The sequence below is a fragment of the Xenopus laevis genome, chromosome 6L (assembly GCF_017654675.1).
Source record: "Xenopus laevis strain J_2021 chromosome 6L, Xenopus_laevis_v10.1, whole genome shotgun sequence".
Classification (NCBI taxonomy): domain Eukaryota; kingdom Metazoa; phylum Chordata; class Amphibia; order Anura; family Pipidae; genus Xenopus; species Xenopus laevis.
This window is the reverse complement of record NC_054381.1, coordinates 37,287,120-37,300,404: the sequence shown is the minus strand read 5'-3', so window position 1 is coordinate 37,300,404 and position 13,285 is coordinate 37,287,120. Positions and strand designations below refer to the sequence as shown.

Genomic DNA, 13,285 nt, shown 5'->3' with positions numbered 1-13,285 from the left:
GTTGCCTTGCTACACTACTAAGAAGTAACATATAAACTTATCAGATTTTAAAAAATATGTCAGTAACCTTAATATATTTATATTTGCAGAGTTATAACAAAAAGCTGAAAAAAATAGTGGAATAAGACTTTGTGTAATGTAATGTTGGCTGTTGGGTACTTTAGTCTGTTTGCACAAGGAGACTGAGAATGCCAAATGATTGTGGGTATCTACATGTTTGCTTGTTTTTAACCAGGCGTGATGAAAAATAACCGGATGTGGCTTGTTTAACATGCCAAAAAATCTCTTTCTGAACAGAAGTGTGGAAAGAAAAGGAAATACAGAGTTTTATTTGCTGCTTCAATCCTGTACTGATAAGAAACAAGGACATGAGTCACTAACCTGCATGTTGTCTGTGGGCTCTGTTTGGAATTGTTTGCATGGATTAAGCTAGGAAGTTAAATGGAATGTGTCTATTGCTTTAGAAAAATGCTAGTTAAACTTTTTCACTGAAGGTGCTGCAGTGACTTTAGTATTTTTTCTACGTCTGGGCATGTAGAACAGGCTTGGGTGGGCTCAACAAGTTTGTGCGACAGATGTGTATTACAATTTCTAAAGTCAGTTGGCTTATGAATGTGTACAAAGTCATAGTCAAACAAGACACACACTCGGCTCTTTTCAGCTGAACAGTGACCGATTGGAACCGCAGCTGTGAATACTTTGAGTGCTCTTTTTCACACTGAATGTCATTGAAATGCAATTCTAAAGTCAGGATGATAAATATTAAAACAATAAATTCTTAGAATTTGTTTCTTTCTGTCGTTCTTTCCGTTGTAGCAGGAATGACATATTCACTCCTCTCCTACTTCAGATGTTTCACCTACAGCGCTTTGTGTCAGATTAAGTAATTTTCAGAGTGTCTGTATATAACAGGAGCCATAATAACAACACAATCCATTTTGAGATTTAAATACGTATACCTGTAAATTATGTACCAAATAGTAACCTGTGACATTCACAGAATGAAATCTAAATGGTTCTTTATTAACTGTACCCCTTCTGTGACCTGGGATTCAAAAGAAGTAGACATCAGACTAAACAAAGTATCAGAACTGAAGTCAATAAATTGAGTAGGGAAGTGATGTAGTGTAAGAGTAGGGGGAACCAAACAGATCTTTAAGGAATGCCAACAGCAAGGGAATTTGCTTTACCTACACATTCAAGTATAATGTACAGAATGCTCCTTTACTTCAGAAACACAACTATAGTTTATATAAACAAGCTGCTGTGTAGCCATGGGGGCAGCCTTCAAGCACAGGATACACAATAGTTACCTGATACATTTTGAAGAATCCCATTGTATACTACAGAGCTTATCTTGTGTATGCTTAGAGTTCTGTGCCTATTCTCCTTTTTCAGCTTTGGATTGCTGCCCCCATGGCTACACAGCAGCTTGTTTATATAAGCTTCTGAAGCAAAAACATCAGTTTTATCAGTGCAGATCAACAGTTTATTTTATTTTAATTACTTTAAAACACTTTAATTTTTGGTGTTACTGTTCCTTTAATCCAATTTTGCCCATTTGTGACTTTCAAATAGGATTGCCACTTTTTTTTTTAACCATATACCAGTCTTCAGGTTGGGGGACAATTAACCATAGTTTAGACACATAGCACTTAAGAATTAAGCTAACATTTTTCTGCAGGTCTTTTGTAGCCGGCTAAATAGACTATGTGCACCCCCTTACCCCCATGTATAATATAATTCCCCCTAGAAGTCTTCTTCAAAGTATTTTTTTTAAAATACTGTATATGCATCTGTATAGAAATATGGACCTGCCTCAAGGCAGATGTTAATTTCTTTTACTTTAATACCTCCTCTACATTGTATCGTGTACAGTCTGCTAGACAATAATGTAAACCTAAATGAACCCAATAGGTTGGTTTTGCTTCCAATAAGGATTCATTATATCTTAGTTTGGATCAAGTACAATGTACTGTTTTATTATTACAGAGAATAGGGAATAGGTTGCCAGATACCTGTATAGTTTTGAGATGTTGTACTGTGTTAGCCATGTTAGCAGAAAATTTAAAGTTTGGTCATACCTTTTATTGGCTAACTGAATAAGTAACAATTGCAAGCTTTCAGAGCACACAGGCCCCTTCTTCAGGTATTTTGCTTGAAGAAGGGGCCTGTGTGCTCTGAAAGCTTGCAATTATTACTTATTCAGTTAGCCAATAAAATATACCTGTATGCAGTTCTGCACAATTTATCAGGCAGGATGATCTGATTAAATGATGCTAGGGTCAAATTCCAAGTAGCATGTTCCAGTCAGCACTGTATTATTAGAGGGCTATAAGTCTCTGCACTCCGGAAAGGAGCAAAGAGGCTTGTGGCTACTTACACAATTCAGGATACAGCCTGCAGAAAGCATTGAAATTGCTAATTACAGCCCATTTTTGCACTTTGCAGGCTACATTCTGCATTGTAAATAAGCCATATAGTTTTGTATTGTGCACATCTACTTGCATTTATCAATAAGGTTTGTTTTTGGGAAGCACTAACTCCACTCTCCTCTATGAACAGGGTGCTCATGATCTTGTTACTGGGGTAGACAAATTTTCAAATTTACTGCAATCCAAGTATTTTTTGTGCTAAAACACACAAGCTTGAAGTAGACGTACCAGAACCCAATTTTTTTTTGAGATTTAAGTAAAAAAATTTAAATATTAATGTAAAAAATCTGCATCTCAAAGCCAAAATCAGTGTGAGTTGTCCTAATGAAAGCATTTTTTTTGTTTGAGGTTTTCGATTAGACTGATTTAAAATGATGAATAGAATTTGATTTTATTGCATTCAAGTTCTTTTTCATTATTTTAGTTGATCGAGTTTCGAGATTAAAGTTTTTAATGTTTTTTATATATAAGCTCACGTTCGAATTCAACTGCATATAGGACTATTAAATACCCCAGACACAGTGATGTTAAATTATATGTTAATGCATATTTTACAATATTTGCTATTTTCTTTGCTATTTTCTTTGACATTTTGTTGGCATCACATCATAGTGAGCCTGGGGTATTTATGATGTAATGCTTGAAACCTCTTATAGTTGCTAGTGACTCTATTAGTCATTTTAATTAAAGATACAATAGATTAAATAATGCCAGAGTTGGATTCAGAAATTTGTAACACAGAGAGTCCAGGTTGTGAATGTGCTTTGTTATAATAATAATTTCTTTGTTATAATAACAGTTTTCTCATTTTCTGTCTAACGTTAGTCTGTCCTTAAAGGGGGATATTCACGCAAAGACCTTTTTTTTTTTTTGCGCAATGAAAAAATAAAAATGTAATTCTGTGCAACTTGCCAGCATACATTATTCAAACATTTTCAATTAATTCAAATGAAGTATTTGTCAATGTTATTTGTAAATGTCTGTTTCTTGCAGTTCTCATCTCTCCTTTTCCCGACTACTCAAACCATTGAAAAAGTGCACATGTTCTGGATTCTGAACTATGGCACACACACAAAATGTGCAAAGTTACCTGCCTACCTGGATAAATGTAAATTGACTGTGGTAAAACATTTTGTGCAGTAGCCCAAAGTTGCCCAATGTATACTTTTTATCCCCAGCAATTTAGATTAATCCTAGCTGGGAGGTAACTATGCACATTATCTCACCATGCTATAAAACATCCTGTCTGCCATACCTATATACCACAGAGCTGTGATCCTAACAGGTGAATTTGTGAAGGCAAAGTTGGCTTTTATACCATGCTTTATAACGGAATAATGATGCAAATTCTGCTTATTACTAGCTGTGGTACCAACATTTCCTCCTGTAGAACCATGATTAAAGGAAAACTATACCCTAAACAATGTAGGTCTCTATAAAAAGATATTGCATAAAACAGCTCATATGTAAAACCCTGCTTCATGTAAAGAAACCATTTTCACAATAATATACTTTTATAGTAGAATGTGCCATTGGGAAATCATAAATAGAAAATTTCCATTTTAAAAAATAAGTGCCGCCCCCTGGGATCGTACGATTCACTGTGCACACAAACCTGCCAAACAAACTAAACTTGTTAGATCACATGAGCCAATTAACAGACAGAGTTGTCTTTTGCTTCAACACTTCTTCCTGTTAGAGTTGTAGTATTTCTGGTCAGGTGATCTCTGATGCAGCACACAGACCATCATGAAATGGTGGGTGAAGGCAAGAGATGTAAAAGGGCAATATTTACTTAAATATATATTCCAGTTTGGTAAGATTCTTTAATATGCCACTTCATATATAGTTTTCCTTTAAGAGGGGATTGTTGCAAAACTACCGTATACACCCAGGGCTGGAAGTAGGGGTAGGCAGAAGAGGCACTTTCCTGGGGCGCTTTAATTCTGTTTCAATATTTTTGTTAACATGGAAAGTATAGACCATACATATTAATATGAATGACATTTTACAGAGTGTATATAAAAGGGATACCATAAATATATCATGTTGATAATACAGATTGTTTGTCTATCTTTCATTTTGTGTTGAGAACAGAACATAACTGTATTATATATAATATATCACAATACAAAGGAAAATAAAAATAAAATAAAGACAGATAGTATAAAATAAAGATAGATAGTCCCGGGGTGCTTTAATTCATTGGGTTGTAACAAACAGAATATAGTCAGGAAAAAGCAATACCAATAGTAATCCGAAGTTGGCGAATTTGGTGAGCAAATTTTTTTATGACAAAATGTCAAAAATGATCATGGCATCTGATATTTTTAGTTTGGTGGATCCATTGCAAGTTTGTAGCAGTTCATTTAATGCACCTTGGTATTTCAGTACAGGTATCAGGTTTAATATCTAACAACCCAATATCTAGATGCAGATTTTCTAACAGTTTGACTTCAAGCACATTTACCAAAGAACTTGATGGTGCTAAAATGTATTCTACTATTTATTTTCAAGTGTCTCAGATATATGCATATTTTGTTTATCCATTTGATTATCCTTCCTTCTTTATGTGACAATTTCAAGAGAACATGCAAATTATGGTTTTTTGTGTAAATCATGGGGGTTATTTATCAAAGGTAGAATTTTAGAGCTATGGGAGCTTTTTTAAACCTTTATTGAACTCAAATGAACTCACAACTCAAATGATTTCTTATTTAAGAAAGAACTTGAATGGAAAAAACTGGAATCTGTAAGTTCAGGGTTAGCACCTGAAAATTTTAATAAATAGAGTTTTTGGAGGTAAAAAACTAGAATCGCTCGAATTGATCGAGTTTTTGAGCAAAACCCACCTTAAAAAACTCGAACATCATGAAGGCTATTAACATATTCAAATGGATCAAGGGACCTCTACCAGTGACTTCTACATGACCGCCACAGGTTTTATAGATATAGGTTTATAGGTGTATTTAGATGGTGTATTTTTCGGATTTAAGCTATTTCCAGTGTTGGGGTATAATAAATCTTGAAAAAAATGTAGTATTTTTTTTTATAACCTTGAAAACTCTACATTTTCTTGGAAAACAGAAACTCGATCCTTAAAGGGATCCTGTCATCGGAAAACATATTTTTTTCAAAACGCATTAGTTAATAGTGCTACTCTAGCAGAATTCTGCACTAAAATCCATTTCTCAAAAGAGCAAACAGATTTTTTTATATTCAATTTTGAAATCTGACATGGGGCTAGACATTTTGTCAATTTCCCAGCTGCCCCTGGTCATGCAAGAGACTTGTGCCTGCACTTTAGGAGAGAAATGCTTTCTGGCAGGCTGCTGTTTTTCCTTCTCAATGTAACTGAATGTGTCTCAGTGAGACATGGGTTTTTACTATTGAGTGCTGTTCTTAGATCTACCAGGCAGCTGTTATCTTGTGTTAGGGAGCTGCTATCTGGTTACCTTCCCATTGTTCTTTTGTTTGGCTGCTGGGGGGGGGGGAAGGGGAGGGGGTGATATCACTCTAACTTGCGGTACAGCAGTATTGAGTGATTGAAGTTTATCAGAGCACAAGTCACATGACTTTGGGCAGCTGGGAAATTGACAATATGTCTAGCCCCATGTCAGATTTCAAAATTGAATATAAAAAAATCTGTTTGCTCTTTTGAGAAATGGATTTCAGTGCAAAATTCTGCTGGAGCAGCACTATTAACTTATTCATTTTGAAAAAAAAAAATTCCCATGACAGTATCCCTTTAATAAATCTGCCCTTATGAGTTCAGAATGACATTCATTACAAATATATTGATAAAAAAATTTCATGTACTAGGAGTTTTATTTATTACACAGCAGGACAGCAGATCATTATCTAAATTAATAAATATTCCATTTGCTTACAGAATCCATCTCTCAGCAGCTGTGCATTATAACAAATGTAAATAAAGATGCCATTGAGGTTGGTTTTTTACTTCATGAGAGTCTGAAGCTTCATTTTAAAGTAAGTCAAATTTTTTATTTGATCCAATAGGGTTTTACTGGCCTGATCTGGCCTGTGCAGCAAGCCAGAACTATGCAAACTACTTGTATCACTCCCCCCCCCCCCCAAGTACTATTTGGGAGCCAGCCCAAAAGAACCAAATAATAACTTTCAGTATGATGTGACCTATTCTTAGCAACTCTTAACTCTCCTATTCATATCCCAGTATCCACTGCCTATTTGTCTTGGTAAATTGGACCATATAAACCTGAATTCTCAAACTGGAGAGCTGATGAACAAAAAGCTCAATCACCCCAAGACCATGAAAACTTGATGAAGATCAATTGCAAATTTTTTCAGAATCCATATTTGCACCATATTAAAAGTTATTATGAAGGTGAACTTACCCTTAATGAAGATGTCATGTGAGACTGCACTATTCATCATTTCTTTTGTCAAGTTGAAATGCATGATTACATTTTGTACCCTGCTATATGATTGTATTAAAAAGTACTGTAATAAATAATGATGGTATAGTTTACCTTGGATACTTTCAAAATTGGCTTTATGGTTATAGATTCATATTGCAGAAAAATTCAAGGATAAATTGTTTTCTAAAGAAAGATATTATACAGGTATGGGATCTGTTATCTCGAAAGCCATTATCCAGAAAGCTCCGAATTACAGGACTCCCATAGACTGAATAATTCAGATTTTTAAAAACTATTTCCTTTTTTTATGTAATAATAAAGCAGTACCTTGTACTTGATACAAACTAAGATATACTGTATCTAATGTTTATTGGAGGCAAAATAATCCTATTGGGTTTATATAGGGACAGATTTATGAAGGCTCGAGTTGTGTTTGCCACGAAAAATTCGCGTTTTCAAGGTTATTTTAGAGTCAAAAATCAATTTATTATCCCGCGATCCTGGAAATAACTAATCAATCCAAGCTTTTTTGTGCCGAAGACTTTATCAATTTGAGTTGATCAGGTTGTTAACCCCAAACTCGCTGATTAAAATTTTTCCCATTCAAGTTTTATCTTATATTAGTAACTATTCGACTTGTGAGCTCATTCGAGTTCATTCAAGGTCTAAAAAAACTCTTAAAACTCGACCTTTGATAAATAACTCCCTTAATGTTTAATTTATTTTCAAATTTTTTTTTTTCCATCAAAAGGGCCTGGGACTTGGGGTTTTTCAGATAAGGGATCTGAAAAACTCCAAGTCCCAGGCTCTTTTGATGGAATAGCAGAAAATGTTTATATTGAGTGTGCAATACTTTCTTTAACTTTGACTGTTATAAGCCTTGGTGACTCTAATGGGGAGTCCCTGTTGGATTAGCACCTCATACTGTTTAATCATGGGGTGTGCATCTTCTAACTATATTTCCTTCCGAGCATTCTAGATAACAAGTCCCAAACTTGGACTTTTAAATAGGAACACAACATTATGTGGTTATGTAATTTGCAGCTGCAACAGCTGGAGTTTTCACTTTTCTTCTCAATATGTGTTCTCTAGGTATTAACAAAAAGCTACATAACATAATAATTTCTTTTTAGGTATCAATACACTGGTTTGCAGGGTCATTAAATCAGCTTTGCTTCACTTGATAATGAATCCTGGCTGATTAGTCCATTGTACATTATTTACTTACATAAGCAGTGTTTGGTTCCTCTATGAATTGGACAAAGCTTTGGAAATCCCCCGATATTCTGAGCTTCTGGGCAGTTATTTATCTCTGATTTGTCAAGGGCATCTTATGACATTGTCCCAGTTTGTGTCTGTGTCTGCAATACAGTATGATGATTGCAGAAATCCCCAACTAATTCCTTTATTTGGAAATCATAACCAGGATTTGCAGGATCATTTAGTTTGAAACATACTGTGTAGTTCTGCTTTAACTCACAATGAAAGTCTACAGAATCAATTTCATTAGTTCATTGTATGGGCACATATAGACCATTTCTCTGCCTTAATTTGAAACTATTTTCCGGCACAGCTTCTTTTCAGAGTGTGTTCGTAAATCCACCTAATTAAATATATTACTTTTGTTCCTGTGTGTAAGAATTTACTATCATTGTTATTTATAAAATTAATACTTTTTATTAATTATTATTTATTAAAAAATGTAAAACATTTGGCCCCAGAAATACAGAGAGCCTCGGTTGCATGAAAGATATGCTTTTGAGGCATCTGTAGAACAAGATTCTACAAGATTCATCAATAAACTCATGGATTCAACATACATTGCAAGTTCTTTCATGGGCATTATTGGCCAACTACAGTAGCACATCTATTGTCTCACTATTTGCCACCTATCCCCTAATTTGCCTATGCTCCCAGCAGAGAACTAAGGGCTAATCAAAATCTGAAGAATACTGTATACACTGTATATTATTATATATACACTTTTCCAAATTACTTGCATTCAGTACCAAAAATTACCAGTCATTTAAAAAAAGTTCATGAAGAACTAACTATGTTTAGCTGTTCTGCCTGGCAGTTGCCCAAGCCAACCAAAAACCCAGATCAGTAATATTAATCATTCAGCCTTGTTAGACACAGACTGGTCTTATTCTGTCTGTATTTTGGAAATGCTCAAGAATTAAAACCTACCAGCTAGATGAACCAGTGTTAAGTTCTGTTCCACCTTCATTTTAGGATAACCAGTTCATGTAAATAATATATTTATCTTTGTACAAGGCTTTTAACATCCATGTGTAGCAAGGAATAAAATGAATATATTCAATTGATTAGGGGAAACAAAAGATTTGGTGGTTACTGGTATTGGTTGGGAATAAGTTGTCCTATAACTGCAATTGACCTATAATGCAAAATGAAATGGAATGTATGTAGGACTTAATGAATCTTCACTTCCTCTTATATGCCAGAAACAGCTAATTTAAGAAAGGATCATACCATTCTGTGTGGGTTACCCTTAAACTCCTGAAACACATTTTTAGAAATTGTTCATGACAGTTTTAATCAGGCTTGTCTTTTGTGCAAAAACCCCTCTAACTTCAAATCTCCATAAGTGAGAATATTTAGACACAAATTCTTGAGTCATCTGCATGAAACAGACACAGCTGCCCCTTAAGAAAATTGTCACCCTAAATTGAATTCTAACACCACCCTAGACTGTATATTTCAATCTCTAGAACTCTACTACACTCTTTTTATGTCTGGCATATACTTAGTTCAAGATTAATACTGTCTGCTATTTTGTTTTTACAGTTATTCAATGTATTTAAGAAAAAGAAATTAGTGGAGTATTATTACAAAAAAATTAAGTAGATGATGATAGATCTCCTGAACTGAGGCACTGAGGATGAAAGTGTGGAAGGAAGTGATATTGCCTGTACTTCAGACAGGAAGTATTTACTGTTCAAATGGGAGGCATTTTATTGAATGTTTTTAGCCATCCAAAGAATAATTAGGCGGATTTCCTGTATCATCTGTTAAAGTAGCTGACCTGGCAAGAGTGGTAGAAAATATTTAATTGCGTATGGATGACCATGCAAATAAGACCAATCATGGTATTGAATTCAATAGCATTCAGCCTATGACTGTCACATTCACTACTGCACCTTTCAGATTTCTGCTGAGTAAGTAAATAAAATATAAAGACCCACTGCAAATTGTCTTAGAATATCACTGTCTATATCATACTAAAAGTTAATGATGCGAATCAGAGAAAAAAAATTAATGCAAATCCAATTTCCAAAAGGATTCTTTTTTTTAAACATAAAATAGAGAATGGTAAGAGCCCACAGAAAGTAAGCAAATATCCAGTTCCAATACACATTCCTCCTTGATCCCTCCTTAAAAAATGGAACAAAAAAATCCCAGCTGTTCAAGCAGGAATAATGACACATAATTGATAATTGATCCCTGACAATTCACTCTATATTTTTTGTTGGATTTTCAGTTTTACCCACCCTATCTTATGCACATCATTTAAGATTTACTTCTACAAGGTTTATCTATGATTAGTATTACTATTTCAAACAATACTTCTCCATTTCAGATTGTTCAAGGTTTACTTTCAATTGCTAAAAAAAGTTACCAGAATTAATTACGTGTTTTCACTCTAAGATGATAAATTGAGGGAAATGTTCCACCATAGTAATTTGCCACATGTACTGAGAACACTTTGTACACGGGTAGATTTTTATTAATACTGGCAAAAATTCGATTGGGAGGGCTGATATAAAACAGGTATGGGACTCCGTATCCGAAAGCCCATTACCCGAAAGTCCATTTTAAGTATCAGGTTTTTTCTCTGTAATAATAAAACTGTACTGTACTTTGTACTTTATGGTAACTAAGTTGCATGAATTCATATTAGTGGAAAAACAATCCTATTGGGTTTATATAGGGGGTTATTTACTAAACCTCAAATTCTTTTTTTTTTTTAGGCAAATTGTCAAATTTTTTTTTTGAGATTTATTATAACCCGAAGCTGCTAAAAGTCCAAATTCAAAAATCTGCCTTCTCAAATCTGTCGAGGTCATGTTGAAGTCAATGACAGATGTCCCTTGTACAATTTGAAGAAATTGTGATCTGCACTGTGTTTAATCGAGCAATTCAGGAGTCAAATCCAAACAATATTTTGAGTCTTTATTGAGTCTTTTCCCGACCTGATTTTCAAGTTATTTTATTGATAAAAAAGATAAAATCATGGATGGGAATTTGGTCAAGCTCTGTTTAGAGATACAGTAAATTTGAATTTTAGTAAATAACACCTTTAGGGGCAGATTCACTAAGGGTCGAATTTCGAAGTTAAAAATACTTCGAAATTCGACCCTCGAATTGAAATCCTTCGACTTCGAATATCGAAGTCGAAGGATTTAGCGCTAATCCTTCGATCGATCGATCGAAGGATTTTTCGTTCGATCGAACGATTAAATCCTTCGAATCGAACGATTCGAAGGATTTTAATCCAACGATCGAAGGAAAATCCTTCGATCAAAAAAAGGTTAGCAAACCTATGGGGACCTTCCCCATAGGCTAACATTGACTTCGGTAGGTTTTACCTGCCGAAGTAGGGGGTCGAAGTTTTTTTTAAAGGGCAAGTACTTCGACTATCGAATGGTCGAATAGTCGAACGATTTTTCGTTCGATTCGTTCGATTTCATTCGAATTCGAACGAATTTAACCAATTCGATGGTCGAAGTACCAAAAAAATACTTCGAAATTCGAAGTATTTTTCATTCGAATCCTTCACTCGAGCTTAGTGAATCTGCCCCTTAATGTTTACATTAGCAGACGAAACAGTAACACCAAAAAATTTACGTATTTTAAAGGAATGGCAATATAGTGTACTGTTGCCCTGCACTGGTAAAATTGGTGGAAACACAACTATATTTTAAGCAAAGAAGCTGATATGTAGCCATGGGGGCACCCATTGTATCTTTGTAATCCTGTGCCTTTTCCCCATTTTCAGCTTTGAGTGGCTACGCTCATGGCAACACAGCTGCTTGTTTATATATAGTTATGTTATATACAGTAGTTGTGTTTAGCAAACACACCAGTTTTCCAGTGCAGATCAACAGGACATTGTATTTTGGCTAATGTTCCTTTGAGTTATAGTGATCCAAATTACACAAAGATCCTTGGATAATTGGAAAACCCCAGGTCACAAGCATTCTGGATAATAATCTCATAATAATAATCTTATAACTTTATTATATTGTGTGTGTATGCGCAGAGGTGCATAACCTTTTAACCATTTTAAAGAAGAAGGAAAGTCTGAATTGCTTGGGGGAGTGGTGCTAACTACTTGCACCCTTCAAATATTATTGACGACTTCTTCTTTAAATAATATAAAGGAAGCATTATTTATTATATAAATACAGAATTGAATCTGTTTGCACTTTTCTATTTCAAAGCTAAATGTACAATAAACTTCTTTCTTTCCAACAGGTGAAGGCCGTTTCATCATCTATGTGCAAAACAATCCATCACCTACAAAATATTTTTCATGGACAATGCTGTAATTTTATTTGTATTAATGTAAGTTGTCAGAATGATGTTGTTTTTCAGTTTTGCATTTTATACTAAAAAAATGTAAAATTTTTTTTTAGAAAACATGAAGCTTTTTGCCAGTTAGGGTCTTAACATAATTTTGCCTTTTCTCAGGCATTTTGGCTACAATTTTGCTTTTCACTGTCATTATTGAACATCATATAGGATGTGTTATAATTTCATGTCAGCATAGGCATGGCCTGCCAAATGTGGCTATTGAAAAATACTCAAGGTGTAGCATTTGCAGGAACAACTATGGAAGTTTGGTAAAAGTTTTTACAGAGAAATAATATAAGACTTTGCTTGCTATTCCCTTCTGCTAAACACAGTTCAGTAGGGTTTGCATTATATTTAAAGATACACTGTATAGTCCTTTCATGATCATATAGAGAGAGAGATCTATTAGCAGAGAGGTGCCGCTCAAGTAACAAAACTCTTTATAACAATTGGATATGCTGATCTTACATTTTTAACGTTTTAATTTATGCCTGGTGAATGTAAAGAATTCGAGTCAGCAGCAGCTTGGATTTTGACTTTAGTGCATGTCCTCTGTAAGGCAGCTTTTAATTAAACTAAATTGCTTAAAAAGAACTCAAAGTAAACAGTCTCACTTACAACTCTACTAGTGATGAGCAGGTTGACCACTGGTTGGGCTGGTTTGGGTTGCCAGTTTGGGCCAACTGTTGCGGTTAGACTGGGGAAATACACTCCTTCACTGCTCCCAAAGATTTCATTTCTTGGTACCAGAGGCACACACATTGAATTCTATAAACTCTACATCTACTTTTCCCTTTAAATAGGAAAAGTAAACTGTATCACTTGTTTAAGCACAACTTTTCCTTGTTTGTT

General features: G+C 34.6%; 1 protein-coding gene across 1 annotated transcript in view; it reads left to right on the top strand.

Moving 5' to 3' along the window:
- Nucleotides 1-13,285, top strand: part of crppa.L (CDP-L-ribitol pyrophosphorylase A L homeolog) — a 104,720-nt gene that overhangs the window by 50,883 nt on the left and 40,552 nt on the right. The window contains exons 6-7 of the mRNA XM_041565919.1: nucleotides 6,328-6,425; nucleotides 12,335-12,424. Coding sequence (XP_041421853.1) covers nucleotides 6,328-6,425; nucleotides 12,335-12,424 — 188 coding nt within the window. The remainder of the gene's footprint in view (nucleotides 1-6,327; nucleotides 6,426-12,334; nucleotides 12,425-13,285) is intronic.